General features: G+C 35.1%; 1 protein-coding gene across 3 annotated transcripts in view; it reads left to right on the top strand.

Moving 5' to 3' along the window:
- The window catches only part of Dscam3 (Down syndrome cell adhesion molecule 3), a 154410-nt gene that overhangs the window by 31515 nt on the left and 95445 nt on the right, over nucleotides 1–27450 (top strand). For all 3 annotated transcript variants that reach the window (XM_066299275.1, XM_066299276.1, XM_066299277.1), the window contains exon 4: nucleotides 5559–5701. In XM_066299275.1, coding sequence (XP_066155372.1) covers nucleotides 5559–5701 — 143 coding nt within the window. The remainder of the gene's footprint in view (nucleotides 1–5558; nucleotides 5702–27450) is intronic.

Below are 27450 nucleotides of genomic sequence, written 5' to 3'. Positions count from 1 at the left end.
TCACTGCAGACTTCGTCTTGGCAACTCCTGGGATCCCGTTTAAACTCTCTGAATCAACATTTTATAGTTGTTAATGAGGGACCAGACTCGCTCAAAATAGAATCTAATTCCGTTTTGATGCTGGATGGACTAAGACCTTTCAAGTTAAAGTACTGAGTGACGTATCGATGAGCGATTTTTTCCATGTTTGCAAAACCTCTAAAAGCGTCCGCGAAAAACGGCTCGAAAACAAACACAAATCAACGGAGCACCCTCAAACTGTATACATAGGCCTTTTAAGGTTAGGTTTTTGTAATATAGGCAAATTTTTACCAAAAAAATCGCCATCTGTGTGCCGTGTCGGGTACTTCTGGGGCCGTCCTTACAATCGTTAGGTGAAAGTAAGAAAATACGCAAACTGTGTACTTTGAAAGTCCATAACGGGAATTCGGTATTTACAGAAATTTAAGTGTTGGGGCGCAATTTCATCCCTTAATAGTAGTTCAGGACTAATCAAGTCCTCTGTAATAGTTCACGCGTCCATTAACCGCCTAAAATATTTTGTAAACCTTAAAACATCGCAGTCACATCGTTCTCCATTATTATTACGGCAACCTATTGTTCGCTTAGTTTTGTTGATGATTCACCCGTCCTATTTTTATCCATTATTCCTGGTTATATAAAAGTTTTTGCACAAAACTGTACAAAGCCATAGAAATGTGATCACTGCTGTAGCAGAGAACCGTATATAACCGGGTTATAATGTGTTACACTGTAACTCCAGTAATTTACGGGACTCTTTTAACGTCTTTATGTGTTGATTTTAATGATGGTGACGTCCCCCTTGGTGTTGTTTTCAATGAAAACACCGTTCCTCGTTGCATGTTTTACTAAGGGCTTTATGTCATGCAAGTTTTGTTCACTTTTTGATACGAGTGTATGCTAACACCATCCTCAACAGAAACAGATATGTATTACAAACGAAGTTATTTGTTGCGTAAACTGTGCTGCCAAATTGCCTCCGGCATCCTGGTATATTAAAACTATTCAGTATGGTGCTTGAAATTGAAACAATTAATGCTACGAAGATCGATTGAACTCCGAAAATAGCCCGCATAAAATATTTAGTGCCCTAAATGCAGCTTCTAACTGAAATGGATAGATGACCTAATATGTAGAGCAGAAGCAGATTTTGCATTTTACAGAATGTCCCAGAAATACTGGCTCAAAAAATAGAGCGATCCAACTCGATTGGCTTTATACGAAACATGATTTTTTAATTTTGCGAATTAGTCGAAAATCTCGGAGGTTTTGATTTACAGAGGATCGATTTTGGGTGCGATAAATTTATTTCAAATATCAATATAAAGCTGACTGATAGCCGAGTCGGTTTTTGTACCTTCGTCCAAAAATATACTTTGTTTTTCTATCAGTTCCGATAATTTAAACATTTTTACGAATCCTGATACGCTCTCAAAAAGGTGTTAGAAAAAAAGACTTGCGTCTCTAATAATTTTCGAGATACTTTCAATTTAGTGATTTCGCGCTTTTCCAACATTCATCAATCAAATTTTCGTTTGGTCCAGCAACAAATCCTGTTATTTGAACTAATCTACTTCATAGCACATCAGAAAACAATCCAGGTACATGTGGTTAACTTGAAAATTACAGAAAATTAATTAAAATAAATTTTTCAATAGTCGGCTGTCTATACCAATTTATTTGTTAAATATTATCTCGCAATCCTCCTCAGCTCTTAGGTACAATTTTATAAAACTACAATTTCCAAATAAACCTTAAAATAAAAATCTAATAGGTGTAAGTCGGGATTTCGTGGTAGTCACAGATGTTCAGTGTCCCGATCAATCTGTCAATGCGGAAAATTTATCTCCAAGAACTCTCCTATATCTACCTGAAAATGAGGAGCGCCATCTTGAACATGCCAAAACCAGTCTTAAGGCTAGTTTCATTCATGTTGTAAGTGATGTTCTTTTGTTAAGTGAGGATTTTCTGTGTTGTAAAAATGGCCGTTTTCTCAGTTAAATATATCTCTCCTTGTGAATGTTGCCTTGCCGATGAGCGTCAAAAAGTCGCGACGTTGCTTTTGCAATAACAAATGGTATAGATAGAGCTTCTTTCTCCGTGAAAGGGTAGAAATTAATTATTAGCCGACCCTCGTCACTTCAGAGGTACGTCTGATGCTAGTTTTCGGATTTTTCAGTATTTCGACGAAGACTTCGTCTCTTTCATCCACACCGAGAATTTCAGGTCATCCGTCACTTGCCTTCGAACCAAACGACCAGACTTAACTGGTTTATCATGAAGTCGTTTCGAAAGTTCCACGATCTGATTCTCTATTTTTGAGACAAAGTCCCCGGCACTTTTCAGCAGTACCACGACTTCTAAGATGGTTTAAAGCACGAACCACATTTCCCACTTAAAAGTTCCATATATATCATAACGCGAGCAGTTAATGAATTCATGATATTCGTAAATCACAAACTTAATTGAAAATAGTTCGAAAGTGGATAGATAAGGGAGATTTTATGCAGAACATCTTTTAGGCGTAAAAAAGTTGGGAGTATCAGAATTCGCAAGAATATTGGTGTTACGAGCTCTAATAAAAAAGTTAAGTCGATTTGTTGTACTTCGGCAAAGTGCAGGTGACACCACCTATCAGCAAGCCGGAGACAGATGTTTTGAATTAATTTATCCTACCTACTTTGCTTATTCCATTTCATTTATCCCCTGTCCCGGAGGGAGCAATTTCAAATCTGCAAAATAAAAATTGTGAGATTTACTCCCGATTTACGGACTTCAAAAAGTTACTTTCGGAGTTCAGCTGATTGGCATTTTACTCTCTAGCATCCAATAATTATTAGGTATATAGCTATGACTCCGCGTTCTTTTACGCATTTTCAACTGCTTAAAACTGTATAAATTTAATAACAACGTTTATTAAAAATAATTTCTATCGTTAACGACAACATTTTCCCAGAGATTAGGCAGTTTATGGATTCCATCGTAAAAAAAAATTCGTCGGTTTTGAAGCGAACCATTCATCAAGCCATTCTTGGACTTCTTGGCGATTCTGGAAGCGCTGCTCTGCCAAACCGCGAGCCATCGAACGGAAAAGGTGATAATCCGACGGGGCGATATCTGGCGAGTGTGGCGGGTGCGGTAAGACTTCCCATTTGAAATCCTTCAAGGTGTTCTTGACTGGTTGAGCGACATGAGGCCTTGCGTTGTCATGAAGCAGTATGACTTTGCCGTGTCGATCCACCCATTCTGGCCTCTTTACTGCGAGTTGATTACGCAACTGCACTAGTTGTTGGACGTGACGATTGGTAGTGACTGTTTCGCCAGGTTGGAGAAGCTCGTAATACAGTATGCTGCGCTGGTCCCACCAAATGCAGAGCAATACCTTCTTCCCGTGGATATTTGGCTTTGCGGTCGAAGTTGTTGGCTCACCCGAGCTCACCCACGATTTTTTCCTCTTTGGATTGTCGAAGTGAAGCCATTTTTCATCTCCAGTCACGATACGATGTGGAAAAAACTTTCTTTGAAAACGTTCGAGCAAGATCTCACACGTCGTTTTTCGTTGCTCTTTGTTCCTTTCCGTCAATTCATAAGGCATCCATTTTCCTTCCTTTTGAATTTTTCCCATAGTGTGAAGACGAACCGAAAGCGTTTTCTGCGTGACGTTAAGGGAAGATGCGAGCTGTTCGTGCGTTTGCACGGCGTCTTCGTCCAACAAAGCCTGCAGTTCTTCGTCTTCAAATTTTTTCGATGGCTTACCATGCTCCTTGTCGTTGAGGTCGAAATCACCTGATTTGAAGCGCTGAAACCATTGTTGGCAAGTTCTTGTAGATGCGGCATCATTGCCATAAGCCTCAACGAGCATTTGGTGAGCGGCAGTGGCGTTTTTCTTAAGACGGAAAAGGAAAAGCAAAGCTTCCCGCAAACGATGTTTATTCGGCACAAAATTGGACATATTTATACCTTAATTGAAAAATTTTAAAAAGTCATATAGCAATTATCATAGACAGGGTGTCTCTAAAAGGTCTGTACAAAATTCTACCACAGATTTCTGAGGTCAAAACATGACGATTTAACCCAATTTACCTTAGTCCAAAAGTGGACGGTTTTCGAAATACAGGGCGTCAAAGTGAAAACAAAAAAAAGCAAATAAATTAATTTCTTGGTTGGTAATGCTGCTATCTACATAAAATGTCGTATCGGGCGGTTTTTGGGGATAAGAAATCAGAATCCGTTTACATTTTCGATGCACAATGTAGAGGACGTTGTCAGCGCTCGATGAACCCTCTTTAAAAGGGCATAACTTTTTCATCACCCGGTATAAAATTTATTTATGACTAAACTTGTGTTTTCCTACATTTTTTAAGGAAAAAAGGTCTCTTGTTAAAAATCTCTACGAGGCTTCCTTCTTGAGATATTTGAAACTTAAAGTTCGCTGCATGTCTTGAACAATAATTTTAATGCACTACATACCTATTCTTACAGTTGGATCGAAAAAAATCTAAACTTATTAAAAATAGGTTACAAATTACTTGAAAACATAGATACCAAACATAAACACGAAAAAATTATACTTTTAGTAGATGTTCGAAATGACCACCATTGATTTGCATACAAAGATTAATCCGACGCAAGAAATTAAGATGTACTCTATTCATCAATCTCTTCGTCGTTCTTTAAAATGTTTGCTGCATTTTGAATCCGTCCCCATAGTTCCTCTTCACTATTTATGGTCGTGAAGTATACCATGGACTTTAGAGTCCCCCATAAAAAATAATCCATCGGAGTTAAATCCGGTGAGCGCGGTGGCCATGGTACCGGAGCATCATTTCCTCTACCTATCCATCTTCGTGGGTCCTGTTGACAAAATTTGAAAATTTACACACAACTTTGAAGCACTTTTAATAATCCACAACACCTATACTACTCATAATAGGTACGAGTAGGTCCAATTTCATTTAAGCAGAATAAGTAACAAAAAATTGGTATGCGCGAATAAAAACATGAAGATTTAAATAAAAGGATAAGAATTGAAGACTATTGGGTTAAATCGTCATGTTTTGATCTCAGAAATCTGTGGTAGAATTTTGTACAGACCTTTGAGAGACACCCTGTATAAATAGAAAGCTGGCAATACGGAGCAAAAAATGAAATAAAATTCCTTTAATAAAAAAATATTTTTTCAAAGAAAATAGAAGTAGAAATAAAAACGCGGGGTCATAGGTATACACCTAATATTTGCGCCATCGTTTCTGGAACACCCCGTATATCCAATTATGCGTTTGGTGGAATAATCGATTTTACGTACTGGCTTTGACAGATTTTAAAATATCTACTCGATGGAGGCTACAGGTCAAATAATAATCACCGAATGTTTGTTATTGTCATCGCCACGTTTTAAAAATTAAATGAAAACGTTCAAATGTATGAATAAGCCGCGTCCATTCTCGAGAGCAATAAAATATATCGAAAAATATATCGACAAAAAGCGGTCACGTGAAATGAAATAAAATTAATTTATTGTTCGAATGTTGTTTCAGGCAATCACTCGGCAATGGAACCTTATATTTTCCACCATTTCGGGCGGAGGACTACAGGGCTGACGTCCATTCGACGATATATCGTTGTCGGGCATCCAACATTGCCGGAACTGTTCTCAGTAGGGAAGTGCATGTCCAAGCAGGTAAGAATGTCGTTTTGACACACTGCATGATAATGCGAATGTAGGAGAGAAAGGAAAATCGATCGACAAAGAACGACAACGCGAAAAAACCTGAAAACAAATCTGCAGATGTGGCTCTTTGAAGTTATCCAGCGAACAATTACAAACACTACCTTGTACGTTCTTTCGATGCATCCCGCTATGAAACCGAGAGGTATTATGTGAATTTCGAGGCAGCTTTTGTGGAGTGTGTTCGTACAAACTTAGATTATAACGATTCAATTATTCCAAGTTTTTCCTCTGCAAGCGAGTATTTTAAATTCCAGCACTTCCGTTTCCCAAATAAAGGGAAATTCGGCTGACGGGGAATATCGAGGAATACTTTGAACAAAAAAAAATATATATATATAACAAAATAACACGAACTTAACGAGTAAGATTTCAAATCCGTCTCGCATTCGCTCCAAAAGGAAAATGGAATTCCGCCTTCAAAGACGCCAGTGTGTGAAAATTTGTATTCGATCTCGGAAATTTGCGGGTTAGATTTTCTATTTATCTTCCCAAGGTAAATATAATTTAGATGAGGGCTTTTCAAGCGGGATCCCCTTCGACGTACGAGAACGTAAAGGTAATTATTGTAGACGTTGATATTCACGTTTAAAAGATCATAATGCAGCGAACAGCAACTCTGTATTCTTCTCAAAGGTCTTAAGACCGAAAAAGGAAATATATCCTCCTTGAAATAACCATAAACCCTGTACCTACAGCCTGTCTATTCAATTCCAAGTAAATAATGGAGCCTCAGCGATTCTGATTTCCCTCGTGACGGTCTCTATACTGCGGAAGGTCATATTTGGATTAGCGAATGATTACATACAATTTAAATGGGCTTAATGATGAAAAAGTCTCCACCTCTAAGTTTAAAAAATGTTTTTCGACGGTTCGGTCTCGCGTTGCTTCGTCAAATCTACTGGGCTAAGTAGATTTTTTTAATCTACTATCTTCAACATTCCGGATTTACCCAAAACTCAAGTGCTTGATTAATATGCAATAATACTTGTTATTCCATTGCCGCAATACAATACGACAACTAAAGTAATCCTTGTAATAAGTAGGTGCAACCCCATAACACTTGGGTATTTTTGTCGTATAAATTGAAATACCGAACTATTGAAAAGATAAGAAATGAATCGAAAATGTGTCAAGAATATTTTCCACATTTCTACTTGCGAATAGACCGATAAGCTGTACAAAAAAGCCCCCGCATGTCAATCAAGGCTATTCAAATGGGCACCTGTATTGAAATTTCAAATGAAGATATGTGTTTTATGGCACGTAATAGCGCGCAAGATGTCTGATTTACTGAAGAGAAAACTGTCTAGTGTGTAATATTGACTTCCTTTTAGGTTTCCAGGCAAACATTCTGGCTGAATTCTTTCAAGACCTCTGATATTTATTATGTCACCAGAAGCTAGCACTTTATCACTTTCAGTAAACAATTTTAAAGAGGTATTTGGGACGCGGAATAAAAGAACCGAAAGAGGAAAATACGTATTTGAAATGTTGACAGGTTCGTGGAAGAGGAAAATTCGGAGCCCAATAAATAGCTCCAGCCATAACCCCTCCGTCTATAGACTCTAAATAAACAATGAAAGAGTGATTATAAGGGAAGCCATGTAGTCATGTGTGCCTCCCTCTAAACACAAAACACATCAACACCTAAGGGCGAAGAAAAACAAACCTAGCTAAAACAAATGTTGAAAAATTGATGAATTCGGGGTATAAAAGAGTGCGAATGCAAAGTTTAAAGGGCCTCATGTATATTCATGAGATGCATCGTATAGATTCTCTCCCATTCTATCTCTCTATCCGCATCAACTATTTAGCTCATTATTTATAGATGATGTGAAGTGTGAAACAACAGATTTTGCAATTCGTGGCGTTTCCAGCTGTCACGTTTTTAAAATTTGTTGGGGCCATTACAGTTAAATTATTAACTTTTTTAAGTTCAAAATTTGCTACTCGTCCTGTAACAATAGTATGAGGCTCGTGATTAATGAACGACCCTTAATAGGTCAAACACAACTGTTACATCGATTTTAAATCGTGTGTACGGGGAGGTCTTCCACGAGGATACTCCCAGAAGTACCCGACTTGACGTTGAGAGAAAACACATTTTTGGAAAATATTACATTATTTCTCAACAGTCTCCTTTGAGATTGACACACTATTCCCACCGATGTTCTGTGGCGTCTGTATCTAATTTTTAGCGAGAAGCTTCGAATGTTTCAAAATAGGCACTAATCTCGGATTTCATCTCTTCATTGTTCGCAAATCTCTTTCCGCTTAGCAATTTTTTCGAATTTGAAAATAGAAAATAATCTGAAGGGGCTAAATCTGGCGAATAGGGAGGGCGAGGAAAAAGTTTGAAAACAAGTTGATTGATTTTGGCCAACGCGATGACGGAGGTGTGGACTGACGCGTTGTCTTTATGAAACAAGACTTTCCTTTTTGGCCAGATGCGGTCGCTTTTTTAAAATTTCTTCGCTTCGACGCTGCAATAAATTTAAATAATACTCTCCATTTATTGTTTTTCCTGTAGGTGAACGGACGATAAAAATTATCCCACGTGCATCCCAAAAATCTGAAGTAATCGCTTTTCCTGCAGATCGAACGGTATTTGCCTCTTTTGAAGCCGACTCTACCCTCTGAGTCCATTGTTTTAACCGTTCTATCATCTTAGGTGTGAAATGATGGACTCATATTTCATTCATGATTATGAATCGACGCAAAAACTCAACTTTATTGCTGCAAAACTCTGCTAGACTTTCCTTTGAAACGTTCTTACGGTGCTGTTTTTGTTCACTGTTAAGTAATTGCAGCACCCATCTTGTCTACAATTTTCTCATAACAACTTATTCGGTCAATATCCGGTATCCAGTACTTTTTGAATTGCTCAACATTTCTCCCAACTTACGTAATTTCAGCCAATGGTTTTCCAGTCCAGTTTTGTGGATGTTGGTCACAATTTCTGGAGTGCTCAGATCTGGAATGTCATTAGGTCGACCACTGCGCAATTCGTCTTGGCAGCTCGTGCGACCGCGTTTAAACTCTCCCGCCCAATATTTTAGAGGTGTTAACGAAAGGCCAGCCCCCCCCCTCCCCCCCGAGTAGAATCTTACTCCTCTTTCATGTTGGATGAATTAGGATCTTTCAATGCAGGGATTGAATCATGTGTCGGTGACCAATTTTTTTAATGTTTTTTTTATGTAATTAAAAACGGGTTTAAAACAAGCACAAATCAACGTAGGTCCCTTAAACTGTATACATAGGTTTTTAAGGGTTAGGTCTCTACAATATAGGCAAATTTTGATAAAAAAAATCGCCATATATACTGCTTCTAGAATCATCCTCGTAGTATGGACAAGGATCAAATCGTGTTTAGCATTAAGTTGGAAGAAAAATTTAAATACCGTACGCTGTATTACCGTTTCGTTTTGGTTACTCATCTTCTATCTTCCAATAAACGTTAAAAATGCCTTCCTTTTACCTACAAAAATGATTAATTGTTTGATTAAAAATGCACCCCTTACAAAATTGTATGTCATAAATTTTCAATTAAGACGTCAAAATTCGTCCCCCTTGTAGCACATTAATGCCCTGAAATTTCATTTTAAATAGTCAAACTGCTCTTTTCGTAGCATTTAAAAAAAATGATCTTGTATACACATTTTACTGTTACTACATCATCTTGGACTGATTACTTGGATTAAATTTGACATATGTAGATGGTGGACATGGTCAAGATAGCCTGTCAAGCTCTTATGCGTTAGTTTTTTATAACTTCATGTTCTCTATTCTGCCATAGTTTTTCTCTTTCATAAGCTCTAAATTTCAGTGTTAGTTCATCATCCTACGGGAATTAACTAAACCAAGATTTCTTACTCGAGGTATTGACGAAATCAAGGTATAAATGGCCTTTTTAGGTAGACACAATTTCAAGATTTTTGCAAAGTCTTTTAAGGCCTTGTGAATTTTTTCATTCCTATGTGGCGCGTATGCTACCAAAGCTTCAAACTGAAAATGTCACTACTGCTTATTACTGCTGTTACAACTTGCTAAAGCAACTTGTTTTGTAATTTTTTTCATAACCTCTTGAATTTAAACATGGGTGTGTTACACGAAACGTGTTCAGAATTGTTCAAAACACTCAAAACCTCCATAATATACATGGGGTTTTATAAGAAAAGTAATTGAAAAAGCACATTTATCTACGTCATAGGCAACCCTGTATAAATGTTTGTTATGTGTTCCGGCATTTTCGAGAAAAATATTTCCTTCAATTTATAACTAATTTACGAGGGACTTTTAGTGCTCAATGTATACCGGGTGATTCACGGTCGATGGTAGGTTAGACGTTTCTGGAAGATTGATATCGTGATCTTCCTGAAAATTTGCATAAGTAGATAAATGAACTTGCTCTATCGACGTAAAATATTTTCAGTGATGCAGTGTTGCCGGGATTATTCTTAAAAATGCGTAAATTAAAAATTACAACAACGCCGCCTGTCAAATTGTTCAAACAATTGCATAGTTTTCAACAATTATGGCGTCCCAGAGCCACCTTTGGCAAATATCTTTAAATAATTCAATTTAAAGACAAAACAGCTTTTATTTTCGAAACGTGATGGTTCAGGTATAGGGATATACCAAATCATTTTAAAGGAAATTTAATTGTCTTTCAGCATGACTAGTAACATACAGAGAGTTTCATTTGAAAAAACACACTTTAGACACTTTTACTGTCTACCCGTAAGACCATTAATTTTGAGCCACCCCGTACAAGACAGAACATTCTTATTTACATGCAACAAATTGATGAATCTTTCACAAATTATATTCCAAATTTTGTCCCTCTGTGAATCCAAATCATGTTATAACAGAGGTTTTATTAAAGGCCTGACTTTGAGCAAAAAATAAGGAAATTAAATAATATTCCGAAAACTGCTAGAGATAGGTATAGGAAGTTAAATGCAGAAGTTATTGGTATGAAATATAGAACCCAAAAATGAAAAAAATATACAGGGTGTTCCATTTAAAATATCGGGGATGCTAGTACTTTCTGATAAAACCGGCAACACTGTTGTTTGATTTCTATTTAATAATATCTGATTTTGAAAACTTATTGTTATACCTTTACTAATAATTATTTTTGAAAAACTTCATTTTTTTTAACGGAAAATAATTTTAAGGTAATTTGCATGCATCATCAGGCTTAGATGCATTTTTCTCCAAAACCGTTGCTTCTAGCGACGTCAATAAAGTATACCTTTTCTAAGTATAAAAGGTAGGGAAAAAGGTTTTTAAATACCAAAATAATATACACCGTGGCACAAAAAAGTTACAGAGATTTAAATGTGTCCTAATGGTCGCTTGTGGCGCCCCCTAGAAGAAACAACTAAATCGTTAATAAATTTGAATTTCGTATCCTAAAACACCCTCAAATATGAAATTTCGTGAAATTAACTCAAAGAAATCGAAAGATATTAAAGAAAATGTGATTTTTTTTCAACTTTAACACCCTGTAGCTCCATAATTATCAACTTTTGGACTGAGGGAAGTTTAGTTAAATCGACTTATTTTCACTCAAACAATCTGCGGTATTATTTTGGCTACGTAATTCGAGGACGCCCTGTATAAAATGGTGGAACATTTTAATTAAATTATCAATGTATGTACCTATGTAAGTATATACAGGGTGTTTGGTGGAGGGAGAGAAAGATTCTAATAGCAGGTAGTTGAAACCATATTTAATCAATATAATCGTATTTATCATTGTGCAAGGTCTCATCGTTTTCGAAATATCTGCCTTACGTTTTTATACGAAATGATTGGGGTGATACAATTAAGTTCAATTTTTTTATAATAAATACTTGTCACTTTCGGAGATATTTTTAAAAAATATTCTCAATATGTATGATGATAAAGTAAAACGAAAATAAGGTAAAAATGATTATTAAAAATCATTATTTAGACAAATTGATGTGTTAAAACAGTTTGGTTCCAGTTTATTCTTGCATTTTTAATTTAAATAGTCTTAAAAAATTATTTGGTCTATACTCTTTCAAATAATATATGACATTATAACAAAATTAAAGTTTACAAAACTAACAAAAAAGAAATATTACTCGCAAGAAAATAAGCGAGATTAAATTTAACTAATTATTAATTATTTTAAAAATTTTACCGCTAGTTTTAACTTAAACAATACTACTATTAATTAATTAAATTTTCAAAATGAGACCCTCGACTTCTAACGCATTTACTTGCTCCTTCTATTCCGCCCTTCCGGCTCTTTCCCTTGGCCGATAATTCACAAACGATGAGACTTTGTATAAGGACAAATATTGTTATATAGATTCAAAATGACCCCATCTATTTTTCTTTGAAAACTTTCTATCGCATTAGCAAACACCCTGTATAAGACGTATGTAGAAAGAGATGCAACCTATGACCCGCCGGCGGCTTGACTTAGTTTTTAACTTATTCAGTTATTTAAGATGGTTCCGCTCACATATACACTGACTTTCAAAAAAACCGCAACACCAAGAAGAACGCACTGTATATATTTGAAATTTTGGTATGATTTCAGACTTGTAAAGAGAAAAAAATGATAAAAATTTCAAGTTCGTATTTTAATGCGATATGAAGTTTTTCTTTACTTTTTTATCTGTGACGATCGTTCTTTTTGCAAATTTTTTTACAGGCGGATAGCGATAAAGGTACTATTGTTAGTACCATATTGAATATGTGGTAGTGCCAAATGCCTCGTGTACGCCAAAATGCAGTTTATCGGCAGCTAACTCCCTTTGAAAGGGGAAGAATTGTTGGTATGCACGAGGCAGGTTTACCTTTCCGCGAAATTGCACGTAGATTGGATCGAAACGCATCGACAGTGCTAATAGCTTGGAGAGATTGGTCTAACGAAGGGTCAGTAAATCGTCATTGTGGTAGTGGCCGTCCAAGAATGACGAACCGACGCGAAGACCGGCGACTTCGTCGTTCAGCGACAGGCGCCCTGTTTGAAACAATTCCGTCTCTTGGTGCTGACTGGGCAGCCACCCTAAATCGAAGGGTCTCCCTTAGTATGATCTAACGCAGAATTCGAAGTTTTGAACTAAATTCATATCGTCCTATGGGTCGGCTTCCATTATCACGCAACCACAGGGTGGCCCGACTGGAGTGGTGTCGTCTGAGAGTGCAATGGGTGGATGAGTGGAGAAGAATCGTGTTCAGTGATGAGAGCCGATTTTGTTTATGGCGATCTGATGGACGGTTACGTGTTAGAAGGCGCAGAGGAGAGCGGTTAAATTTGGACTTTCTGGAAAGGCGTCATTCGGGTTTAACACCAGGTGTCATGGTTTGGGGTGCCATCCAGTATGGTAGTCGGTCTCCTCTTGTTTTCATTTATGATAGATTAAATGCTCAGAGGTACATTAATAGTGTCTTAGAACCGAGTCTTGTACCATACATGCACGACCATCCTGGAAGCACATTTCAACAGCATAATGCGCGACCACATGTAGCCAACGATACTTTGAGGTATTTGGAAATTGAAAATTTGGATACTTTGCCTTGGCCAGCTCGGTCTCCAGATTTGTCCCCAATAGAGCATGTATGGGATATAATGGGTCGGAGACTTCAACGTTTAGCTCGCCCTCCAGAGACCGTAGATGAACTCCGCGAGCAGGTGCAGATTGCCTGAGATACAATACCACAGGAAGATATTGAGAATTTAATTTTAAGCACGCCACGTCGCTTACAGGAATGTATTAATTTAAGAGGAGATACCACCCATTATTAAATTATTATTAAATTTTTTCACTTATTCACAATAACTTTCTTTTGATATTTTGATCGTTTTTATCCATTACCCGACCCAACGTAATGCCAGAATTTCAAACGTGTACGATGTGTTCTTCTTGGTGTTGCGGTTTTTTTGAAAGTCAGTGTACAATGAAATACATTGAACGGGAATCCTAGCAATACAGATAGCCTTAGAGATGAAATACACACCGGAAGACAGAGCTAAGTTGTTCCGATATTTCTTTAACGCAACTATTTCAATGGCAGAATGGTTTTTGTGATAAAGTAAATGGCGTATCAAAGGTTTGTCGCTACAATGATAGTCACCAACCAGTTTATTATCCAGTTCCATTATACTCGATTCAGCAAGAGAACAGAGAAAACGGTCACTTACTTTTCACAAATACTGTCGATGTCTAGAAGATCAAATAGAACAGAGAGGACACGCGGTATGCCGAAAACCAATGAGTTCTGGTCACTATCTGAAGTTTCAGTTTAGAACACTGTAAGATTCGAATCATTAGCCTCGCCATAAACGGCATTTGTCTGGAACCTCAACGACATACACGGGTTCGGGAGAGCCATTTCTTTTGTTGAAGTCGCTCTATGTTCATAGAGTTACAGGTAAAGGTGGACCAGACAAACAAAATTTTTGAACAATCTTTAAACTAACTTCTATAATTTTTACTTTTACCGCTATTATTTACCACCAAAAATGCAAAATTTTGTTACTAATTTTATAACAAATTTTCAAAATACCGTCCTTCCGCTTCTATACATAAATTATAATAATTATTCCTAAAAAGCTATTTTCGGACTTACAAAAAAAAATTCTATTTTCTCTAATTTCCTCACGTTAATAAATCAGTTTCTCAATTGTCCGACCTCATGCACGGCATTGCAACGCATTGGACACTTCGAAAGAAATAGTCTAGAAAAAACGTATCTCCAACCGAAAAACCCATTGGATTTCAATTGGGTAACCTGGGGTCCACCGTACTACTACGTCCTTTGCATCTTTCAGGACACGTGTCGGTTAAAAGTGTTCGAATTCCGATACCATAATGCGGTTGAACTTCATCGTTAAATAGCTGCATGGAATTCCTAACTTGGAGAGATACAGTGGTGGCCATAAGTATGGGATATTTTTTGAAATTTTATTTAGCTAAAGGGCCTTTACCTTTTTTCTTCCATTCGGATATATTTAAATTGGGAAAGGTCAATTTTACATTTTAAACCATATAGTATTTATAGAATGTTGCTATCAAAAATTTCCCCGGTAAACAAATTTTTTTAGATGGACAAAAGCATGGAATATTAAAGATTTAAATTTATTTTGCATTTAGTATTCAGTATTGAGTGTTACAGTTCGATAGAATTTGAAGCCGAAATGGTAAAAAAAAATATCTTTCGGAAGATCTTCGATCACGAATAGTGGAGATGTCAAATAACGGAGCCAATCAAAGGGACATCGCAAAGATATTTAGTGTGGGCCAGGGGTGTGTATCGGAAATTTTGAGGAAGTTTTGGGTATTCAACGCCGGAAAAAACCATCCGAAAACAGGACGTCCCAGAAAAACAACAGTCCCTACAGACCAACGTATTAAAATTATATCCTCCAAAGATCCCGAAAAATTATCGTGCTTAATAAAGGAAGAAATTACAACTAATAGTGGTATTGAAATTAGTGATCGTACTGTGAGGCGTCGTCTATGTACTGGATTGTTTGGACGATTGGCAGTGAAGAAACCATTAATTTCCAAAAAAAACCGGAAGGCCAGAATAGAAAGAAGAAAAGAACGCTCACATCTGTTTTGGACACCCGAAAAATGGAATTCCGTCCTTTTCAGTGATGAAACCAAAATCAAACTGTTTCATTCGGATGGAAAAACTTATCTTCGGCGACCAATAGGGAAGAGATTTGATCCTAAGTACCAAAAGCCCACTATTAAACATGGCGGTTAGAGCTTAATGGTGTGGGGATCTTTTTCGAGATCTGGAGTTGGGCTATTACTCGAAATTGATGGAATAATGGATCGGTTTTTATACAAAAATATCCTAGAGCAGTATATGCTTCCATTTGCCGAGGAAGAAATGCCACTGGTATGGCGGTTCCAACAGGATAATGATCCTAAACATTCTTCGCGGTTGATTAAAAATTGGTTTATTGAAAAGCAGATAGATGTTATAGAATGGCCTTCACAATCTCCTGATTTAAATCCCATCGAACATCCGTGGGACCATTTGAAACGAAAAATTAGACAAAGACACGTGTCAAATAGTGAAGAATTGTAGAGGATCATACAAGAAGAATGGAAAAACATTTCTTCCTTAACGTGCCAGAATCTAATTAGTTCAATGCAGCGTCGAAGTCGGGCTGTCCTAGATGCTAAGGGGTATGCCACAAAATATTGATTTTACTTAAGATGGCTGGATCCATACCATGATATAAAAGATATTCCATACTTTTGTCCAAGTGTAATCTTTCGTTTTCATTTTTCTAAAAAGTTTTTCAATTAGAAATTTTAATTTTATGTTATAATTATAGGAAATTAAATAAAGTCCTTCAAGCATTTGTGCAATTTTTGTTTAATACTTTTTAATAAATATTTTATCAAATTAAAATAATATTTCATACTTATGGTCACCACTGTACATTTTTCAAAAGAATTGGCTATTAATGTTACAAAAATATCCAAGAGTATTTAGTTATTGAGCCTTGGTGGTTCGACTAAGTGGTCTGGTATAATGCTTGCCCATACATTGACGGAAAACTCATTTTGAAAATTTTATTCATGTATAAAGTGAGAATTTTCATTAACTTACTTATGATTATTAAGAAAATTGATTAAGTCTTCACGTTTAAGCCTAACTAAATCTGTGAAAATCGAACCTCAAATGAAACTTTCATCAACATTATGTATCTCCAGAATCCTATAACATGTATTTAGCTTATCCACAGAATCGTCTGGGCTTACAGTTTACTAAAATCTTTAATAATGGTACAAGTACCTCGGTGTATTGAACTTTTTGAAATATTTTCTTACATTTAGATTTGGGCGAACCTCGACTACATATTAGTGCAGACGCTTGTTAAAAGTCTCGATGTTCCCATCCACCTAGTACCGTGATTATTTCTATATAAATACAACAAAACATAATATTAAGCCGAGGATCACGATGGATAAAAGCAGTAGCTGACTCAGACTGACAGAAATATTGATTTTTAGCTCAGCGTCTGCTTTCTTCTGGCACGGTCATCACATTTTTCTCAGCACTTAACACTGTCAACAACCTCGTTCGACGCTACCATCCATGATTTACTAGAAGCTACAGAGATGTTCAAATACAACTAATACTTTAACAGGCAACAAGGAATCACTGCGCTTAATTCGGACCTGGACTATGTATTACGTCACGCTCTATGTATGCCGATACTTTTCCCCCACCACAAAAAGAGAAATAAATACTCTGAAGTTTTCAGTTAATTCTTCAGTCAATCAACGTTGAGAGAGATGAAAGTAGAGGTGAGGTACTATCGATAGTTGCGGCTTTTGATAGTAACTATCGTTAACTATTGATCTTTTTCTAAAACTCCAAATGCGGGTTAAGTTAATAATAATTTTCCTTATTCACATTTAAAAAATCTATCATTTTTATTAAGAAATAAAATCATGCTTTCATTTTGGGGCTTAAGATGAAAACTTCGTTCATTAATAATTAAACCTGATGAATTAAATTTCCTTTCGGATTCGGTAGAAGATGCGGATAACAGAAATATTTTTAGTTCATTTTTAGGATCGGCGGAGTTCTTATCATTAACTTAAAATGTCTATAAATGTTTATAAGTAAAAATGTACCATTATAAAAGTATTTTCTGTCTCTACCAGAATAGCAAACTCTCGTCAGATTATCCCAGGTTTAGGCTATTGTTACAATTCTGCATCTTTACCATTTCTCTTTCCAATAAAAGTGAAAATTACTCAGCAATTTTAATGATCCTAAAATCACCTTTTTTAAGTCTTGGAACCAGTAGTGTTGAGGTTCTTGTTATTGATCTCGTCTTGCACTGAAATAGTTTCTCTCAGCTAAATTAAATTAAAACCTTACAGAATACTCTCATTGGACTTGTACCAGACACTGAAAGACATCTTGCAATGCAGTGTATATTTCTATTGATAATGTAAGAGATGTAGCGATATAAATTGAGCTAGAAATTTTTTTGGTTGTTTCTTCCCAACCATTCAAAAAACGTTCAAACTCTTTTAGAATATACAGGGTGTCCCAGAATGAGGGGGTCAACGCTTAATCACAAATTCCTTGGTCAAAAATACATCAACTCACGGGGATATACGAAATATTCTTCTTCTGGAGATACGAGCCCTTAAAGCCTCAATTTTTTTAAGTTTTGCAGATAAGTCGAAAACGGCTAGATGGATTGCTAAGAAATTTGGTGTATAATCTTTCTGCTTCTCGGGGCACATTCGACGGGGCTTATTATGGTAAAACCACCAGGGGTAGTGGTCAATTACTAGAAGGTCGAATGTTAAATACACCAGAACTTTTTTATTCATTCTTGCAGACGATTGTTTTTTTTATGAAATTCCCGGTCAGTTACGCAACTTTTTTTTTATCTCTTATTGAATTTTGATTTGGAGTCTCCATTAGACGAAAAAAATTAGTGGAAAAAATGATGCCCCTCTTCAATGGCCACCTATATCTCCAGATCTAACTCCCTGCGACTTTTCCATTTGGGGTACGCTAAAATCTCGTGTATACGCTGTTCCTATTCGAATTTAAGACCACCTAAGAAATAGAATTTTCCAAGCAGCTGATGGAATGCACAATGATCCAATGAAGTTGGGAAGATTCAAATTTAATTTTCTTCGATGCGTCAATCTCTGTATTGGAGAACGGAGAGGCCCCGTTGAGCACTTATTAAATTAATTGTTTGTTGAAATGTATGCTTTTATTTCCTTCTGAAGGGTGTGTATTAACTGACATTATCAACAATTTTAATCATTTTCCATCTAACAGAGGCTCCAAATCAAAATTCACCATGAGATAAAAAAAGTTGCGTAACTGACCGGGAATTTCATAAAAAAAAACCAACCGTCTGCGTGAACGAATAAAAAAGTTCTGGCGTATTTAACATTCGACCTTCTAGCAATTGACCACTACCCCTGGTGGTTTTACCATAATAAGCCCCGTCGAATGTGCCCCGAGAAGCAGAAAGATTATACCCCAAATTTCGTAGCAATCCATCTAGCCGTTTTCGACTTATCTGCAAAACTTAAAAAAAAATTGAGGCTTTAAGGACTTGTATCTTCAGAAGGAGAATATTTCGTATATCCCCGTGAATTGATGTATTTTTGACCAAGGAATACGTGGTCAAGCGTTAACCCCCTTATTGTGGGACACCCTGTAAAACTGATGTATAGTAAGGGATGATTGTACATGATAGAGTATATGAAGGCGCTTTTTTCATTTTCTCTAAGGATGTATAACATCACTTGTTCGTTCATGTACAATAATATATAAGAACTATTCCATGCAGTGGATACTTCTCGAATCAACTTCTTTGATCTTGATTTCTTTCCGCTGAATGAAAAGTTGTTCTTTATTGAACACGACGGCAGCTGTTGTATTGCTTGTAAAATATCCAACGCTTTTCTTGCAGAGGGGCAAAATATTATCATTTTGTTATCGCATGCTATTGCCATCTATCTTGCATTTTTTGGTATTTCCCGCAGCTTGATAAAGCACTAATCATGCACATTGAAAAGTAATATTTCGCGCATTGTAAACTTACTTGAAATTACAAATCGAAGGTCAAGTGTATGATCAAGCATTTAAATTTCTGAAACCTTTGTCATTTACATTATTAAAAGATTACAAATCTTTACTAATGATCATTCGCGAGTACAATCAAGATTAAAGATAAGAGCCCGATAAAGAACACGATTTAAAATATTCTTTTGTTGTGACTGGGTATAATATTTATTAGTTCTCTTAAACAATGGATCGACGACTCTATTAATTAACTTTGCAAAGATTTGTGCGCTGCTGGAAATAGGGGTAGAAAAAGGTTAACCTGCACCCTCATCTTCCTCATTACACAAAATATTCCACAGAATATTTTTAAGTAGTCAACTAAATTAGGTGATTTTCTAGTAGTTTCATACTCTTTGCTTTATATGTCAAACATTTCATCAAAAAAAATGTGATCTTTGGCTATCGTACCATGTTTCGAAACTCAACATTTTTTTCCTTTATTTCTTAATTATTTTTTCTCCTGCTCACGCTTGAATTCATCATGATAGAAAGCTCAGATTTCGTTTCAGATTCGGTATTTCTTTTCTCAAATTCCTTAGATTCACTAACAGTAACCGCTAAGAAAGAACTATTGTGGGCAGCAGCAGTAGGTGTTTTAAAGTAATAAAATTTGAAAACATTTTATAAACTTTGTAAGCTGCAAATAAAACTTTCGAAAATTAATAAAAAGTGTTCAGTTATAGTTAAATAATATTTATTATTATTAAATATTTGATAACAAAAGAATTTTTTTAACTTTACAAAATCTCTATATTCGCGACTGAAATCCGATTTAAAAAAATTTATTCATTTTTAATCCGCACCCCCAACCAAGATATAATAAGGAGACAGTGAGGAGAAGAGATAATGATTAAAAGGTATAGAGCTAATTTCTATAATTTGATGAGTTATTGCGGGTTTATTATTGAAGTTAGGAAAAAGTTGTTTATATAAAAGTTTGATATATTGGCGAATAATTTTATGATATAGTATTAGAGAAAAAAAACAAATTAACATCAGAATCCGAAAAAACCGATCAAAGTTGAGTTTTTTTTAATGAGACTTCCTATACAGGGTGTCTCATCGGGAACCAGTCTTAGACGTTGCAAGAAAACCATGAATTACAAATTTACGAAAATTTATTGGATTGGTAAGAGCCTTGAGACGATATCATCTAGAATATTTTCGATAACGTCACACTTCCGGTAGTACCGGAAGCTGATACTTGCTTCCTTATTTTAAATGTAACAAAAATAACTCCTTATACAGGGTGTTTGGTTTACCGATGCACATCCGAAATAGGGTGGTAGGTAAGATGATTGTGAACGTATTTGACCATATATACTATTATACAAAGCGTAACGCATTTCCAGATATCGCCATTTTTCCGAATTTTGCCAAATTCGTTGTTTACTTCCGTGTAAGTTACAATAAAAATTTAATAGAACATTTGTTGTGACTCTATCGCTTTTCACATTATCTTGAATACGTATTTTATCGTTATCAAACATGTAGTAGCATCTGCAAATGAAAAAAAAATGTGATGCTTTAAAATTCCAAAAATAAATTTCTCTAATATCAAACCTTGACTTTCTAAGTAAATAAAGAGAAAAATGCAAATCGAAGAGTCGTTCAAATATCTTTAAAAACTTCTTTGACCGTTGAAAATCATATTTCAAAAGGATGGATGTCCGGCCCATTATCAGAGAACAATAAGAGAGTTTTTAAATAATCAATTTCCTGGAAGATAGATAGGATGAAATGGACCGATATTACGGCCTGCCAGATCTCCAGATCTCACCCTAATTGACTATCACATCTGGGGACGAATGAAAGAACTGGTATACAATGAGGAAATTCATGATCGAGACCACCTCATTCGAAGAATTAATGGGGCAGCAAAATTAATGAAGGCTGAAATGAGGCTAGGAGTGACCACCACAGAGATGAGACGAAGATATCGATGTTGTATCAGAAACGGTGGTTCCCATTTTGAGAATAATAATTAGTTATAAGTAAATAGTGCAATTTGCATAAATAATAATTACTTATTAAGTTTTTATTCAATTTGTTAAATTGCCCTTTGCACTTTTTCTGAATTTTTTTTCTTTTTTAATTAAATACCTTATGGAGCATTAAGTCTGCGCCTTTCAGTACATCATTCGAAAGAGCAATGGTCAAAGAAGTTTTTAAAGATATTTGAACGACTCTTCCATTTGCATCTTCATCTTTATCTACTTAGAAAGTCAAGATTTGATATTAGAGAAGTTCATTTTTGGAATTTTAAAGAATCACATTTTTTTTTTCACATGCAGACACTAGTACATGTTTGATATCGATAAAATACGTATTCAAGTTTATGCGAAAACCGATAGAGTCACAACAAATGTTCTATTAAATTTTTATTGCAACTTACACGGAAGTAAACAGCGAATTTGGTAAAATTCGGAAAAATGGCGATATCTGGAAATGCATGATGCTTTGTATAATAGTATTTATGGTCAAATACGTTCACAATCATCTTACCTACCACCCTATTTCGGATGTGCATCGGTAAACCAAACACCCTGTATATTACTTCATTTTTGGGCCTTACGTTCAATTTTAATACAACCTATTTAATACATTGGCTTTCTTAGAATTAATAGTTTTCAAGATACCAGCAATTGAATGTTAAAAAGGACACATGCAGATGTCTGCAGGATTGAAAATTGTCAACAAACAGAAGGGTATTTTCTAACTATTTTTTGCCACAATACTGAAAAACGTCCGTATTTTAGTATGCTGCTAAGCTTTGCGTAATATTTTCTATAAGGTGTTCACAAAAATAGAGCCAATTTGGCCGTCAAAAAATGGCAAAAACTTTAAAGTTTTAAATGGAACCCTACTATCATCTTCATGTATTATGAAACTATGTCGAAAAAGAGCCTATGTTCACGTTTAATTATCTAAAATGAAGTTGCATAACTTTTGGGTAACTTCCTTTTATAAGTTGATACAGGGATACGACCTCACTAATTTTAAGCTATAATGCGAATATGATAGACGTATCTAAAGAAAATGGAAATACCAACACAATGCAACTGTTATGTGATATATCCCATGCAAATTTAAATAATAAACGTGGTTGTATAAAATTAACTGAATATAGCATTATAGTTTACAATTAAGGAGACGCTATCCCTGCATCAATTTATAAAAAGAAGTTATTCAAAAGTTATGCAACTTTGTTTTAGGTAATTAAATGTGAAGATAGATTCTTTTTCAATGTACTGTCATAGTAGGTGAGAGTAATAGTAGGGTTCCATTTAAAATTTTTCAATTTTTGAGCATTTTTTGATATCTGACTTGGCTTTATTTTTGTGGACACCCTATAGAAAATATTGCGCAAAACTTCAGAACATAATAAAATATGACCTTTTATAGTATTGCGAAAAGAGAGAAACAAAATATCTTTCCGTTTTTTTAACATTTTTCAATTCTGCAGACATATGCTTCTGTTACTTTTATCATTGTGCTGCATAGAAATACATCTAAATTCTAAAAAAGCCTACGCATTACTAAGCTTGTATTAAAATTAAACGGAGAATCCAAAAATGCAATAATATATAGGGTGTCCTAGAATGAGGGGGTCAACGCTTAACCACATATTCCTTGGTCAAAAATATATCGATTCACGGCGATATACTTATATACAGGGTGTCCCACAAGTGTTTCATTATATTTCAGTGGGTAATAGTACATTGAAAAATAATATGACTCCCTTTATAAACCATATTCCAATAATGCTTCATTAAGGAGATACAGGGTGTTAAACTTAAAACACACCTGGAATATTTCAACGTATCAGAGTATCAATGAACAGGCGAGCTCAATTATGTATTGAACAAAATGGCCACCAATTTGAATAATTTCTATAATGTTATAGCAAATAAATAATATTTAAAACAAACTTAATATTATTAAAACCATTTAGAGAATATCGTGCATATAGACGGTATTCAATTTTTTACTGGCAAACGATACCTCGGACGAAAAAGAGTCAAGTGAGCATTTTTCTTCTAAATGAAATTAAACTTCTAAAAATGATTTTTATTTTGATAAAAAGCAGTGGCGCACCATGTTTTTCTTTAAAAATGTGCTGAGAGGTGTCCGTACGCACGTCACTGGTGAAACGAAAAATAGCCCTTTTGCATAAATAAATGCGTCTACATTAACTCTCAAAACATGCCAAATTTCACTTACATATCTCAAACGGTTTTGAATATATCAATAAAAGTTAGATTTTTTAAGTAAAGTGTAACACCCTGTATCTTCTTAATAAAGCATTATTGGAATATGGTTTATATAGGGAGTCATATTATTTTTCAATGTACTATTACCCACTGAAATATAATGAAACACTTGTGGGACACCCTGTATATATACATATATATATATATATATATATAAATTATTATTATTATTATATATTATATATTAATTTTGATTTGAAGCCACCATTAGATGAAAAAAAAATTAAAATTGTTGATAATTTCAGTCAATACACACCTTTCAGAAGGAATTAAAAGCATACATTTCAATAAACAATTAATTTAATAAGTGCTCAACGTGGCCACCCCGTTCTCCAATACAGAGATTGACGCGTCGAAGAAAACTCAATTTTAATCTTCCCAACTTCATTGGATCATTGTGCATTCCATCAGCTGCTTGGAAAATTCTATTTCTTAGGTGGTCTTAAATTCGAATAGGAACAGCGTATACACGAGATTTTAGCGTACCCCAAATGGAAAAGTCGCAGCGAGTTAGATCTGGAGATATAGGTGGCCATTGAAGAGGGGCATCATTTCCTCCGTTAATTTTTTTTCGTCTAATGGTGGTTCCAAATCAAAATTCAATAAGAGATAAAAAAAAAGTTGCGTAACTGATCGGGAATTTCATTAAAAAAAAAAAACAACCCTCTGCATGAACGAATGAAAAAGTTCTGGTGTATTTAACATTCGACCTTCTAGTAATTGACCACTACCCCTGGTGGTTTTACCATAATAAGCCCCGTCGAATGTGCCCCGAGAAGCAGAAAGATTATACACCAAATTTCGTAGCAATCCATCTAGCCGTTTACAACTTATCTGCAAAACTTGAAAAAAATTGAGGCCTAAGGGCTTGTATCTCCAGAAGGAGACAATTTCGTATATAAGTATATCCCCGTAAATTGATGTATTTTTGACCAAGGAATATGTAGTTAAGCGTTGACCTTGTCATTCTGGGACACCTTGTGTAATAGGGCGTTCCATTTAAAGCAAGCAAGCAAGCGTCGATTTCCAATACAGCCGGTAATGTGACGTCATTGAAAATATTTTAGATGAGGTCTCCCCAAGACTCTCATCAAACTATTAAATTTTCGTGACTTTACTATTCATAGTTTCTTCAAAACGTCTAATGATGATGCCCGGTGGAACATCCTGTATATTAATGCATATTTGAATTACGCCTATTTTCGGCGCCCAGTTTCAAAAATATATTATATATACTGTGTCAAGGTTTGTTCAAGTAGTTTTCAATACATTTTAATTGAGAAGACGGGGTGTGCTTCTACGGCCTAATGAGAGACAGATCCGGGGTAGCTCGGAGCGATGGGCTAAAATTTGTTAAATTCTTAAAATAAAACAAAAGCTTGTCGTCTTTAACGCCATATCGACTTATGATAAAACATATTTTCTCAAAATAATCAGATTGAAAAAAAAAAACAAAAATAATAAAATAAATATTCAACGTCCAGAGAGTTCATATAATCAGTATCAAGTTTCAAAGTTGTTTTTGCAATAAAATTAGAATTTACTTCATTTAAATATTGTATACACTCTTCAATTTTATCTTTTATTTCATTTAAGTCTGCGTTTGTATCGTTAAAATATTCAGTTTTAAGTAGCTCCATAAAGAAACTATCCGTCGGGGTGAAATCTGGGCTGTTTATAGATCACAGAATAGTTACTGGTTTGTCTACTTACACTTCATACCTATTATTTAATTAATTTCTCCCTTTTACTGTATTGTGCGGAGATGCTCGGTATTAGTGACAAATTAGGTTGTTGCACTCTATCAGAGAATATGCTTCTAACTTATTTTCTTTGCCATTTTGCAAGAATTGTAAGTAAATTGCCCTTGCCAAAACACCCTTATAAAACACTGGGCCAATGAGCTTGTTTCTGTGGACACCACACCAAACACTGATTGATGTACGACCTCGACATAGAAATCCCATAATTGAACGAATTTTCATTTACCCAAATATGAGTGTTTCTTCCATAAATGCCAGCTTTTGTAAACGATGCCTCGTTGGTCCATAGTACCCGAGTGTTCATTTTTTAAACACACCATTTTTCGTCAATATTCTAAACACCCTATTTTTTATTATACAGGGTTATTCACGCTATACGGCACGGAATATGGTGGCCAAAATACGAGACTTTCAAAAGGTTTTACCTTTGGACTATATGAGGGTCTATTACCACTACTTTTAAAAATTATTTTAATATTATACAGGGTGTCCCAAAAGCCCTAAAATTATCAAAGTTGTGCTTTTTCAAATGAAACCCGTCGTATATTATTACATTTTTGAATTAATCGGTCAAAATAAGTGCGTGTTTTAACAATATTTACAATACCTAACACTTAAGTTTTTTTAAATAATTAAAATTTAATCAAAATTTTACATAATTTTCATGTTTTAAACACTTAAGAAGTAATTAAGTTATGTAAGTGTACTTTGCAGTGTAGTGTAACAAAAGACCATATTTTATTTCCCAATCATGATCAACTTGCTATCTTATACAGGGCGTGCAAAAATGAAAACTAATCAAGTAAGAACTTTAAGTGGCTACAACTTCATTAATTTTAATTCAATGCCATTTTTTCTAACTTGCCAGAATATGTCATTTTTAGTTACCTATCAAATGGTACTAGAATGTTCACAGCTAAGTCTTCGCATTTTTACAGAATACACTAAAAAATAGTTCTTTGCACCATTTTCACAATTCGTTTTATGTATCCCCACATAAAGAAATCTAGAGGAATTAAGTCCAGGGATCTGGGAGGCCAATTTTGAAATTTATTTCTCCCAATCCATCTTTTTTTAAAGTTAACATTTAAAAACTTCTGAACCTCATGGTGATAATGAGGCGGGGCTCCATCCAATCGAAGCTACATGATGACTCTAATATTTAAAAGGACTTTTTCTAATAATACTGGAAGTCGGTGTAAAAGGAAATCTAGAAACATCATTGTCTACAGTACGCCTCCGACAACTCCACACGACATGAAAATACGCATAAGAGATGTTTTTGAACCTGTTACCCTGCAAATGTCGTCCAGAGCTAGCAGTAGTTTTGAAACAAGAATTTGTAAGTGTCTAGAAATGGACATTTTGAACATATAATATGGCATTACATTTAAATTAATGAAGTTGTAGCCACTTAAAGTTCTTACTTGATTAGTTTTCATTTTTGCACACCCTGTATAAGATAGCAAATTTATCATGATTGGGATATAAAATATGATCTATTGTTACGCCACACTGGAAATTACACTTACATAACTTAATTACTTCTTAAGTGTTTAAAACATGAAAATTATGTAAAATTTTGATTAAATTTCAATTATTTAAAAAACCTTAAGTGTTAGGTATTGTAAATCTTTTTAAAACAGACACTTATTTTGACCAAACAATTCAAAAATGTAATAATATACGACATGTTCCGTTTAAAAAAAGACAACTTTGATAGTTTTAGGGCTTTTGAGACACCCTGTATGATATGAAAATAATTTTAAAAAATAGTCGTAATAGACCCTCATATAGTCCAAAAGTAAAACTTTTTGAAAGCCTCGTATTTTGGCCACAGTATTCCGTGCCAAATAGCGTGAATAACCCTGTATAGGGTCATTCACGGTGAGTGTTCTATTAAAAGTTCACGGGGTTCTAATATAGCTAGAAATCTGAAATTTTGGATAGTGATGTAATGGAGTTCGATCTGTAGAATTAAAATATTGGTATCGTTCCGACGTTGACAGATCCATGTGTAACTGACAACAAC

The sequence above is a fragment of the Euwallacea fornicatus genome, chromosome 33 (genome assembly GCF_040115645.1).
Source record: "Euwallacea fornicatus isolate EFF26 chromosome 33, ASM4011564v1, whole genome shotgun sequence".
Lineage (NCBI taxonomy): Eukaryota > Metazoa > Arthropoda > Insecta > Coleoptera > Curculionidae > Euwallacea > Euwallacea fornicatus.
The sequence above is the reverse complement of the archived record's forward strand: the minus strand, read 5'-3'. Positions and strand labels throughout refer to the sequence as shown.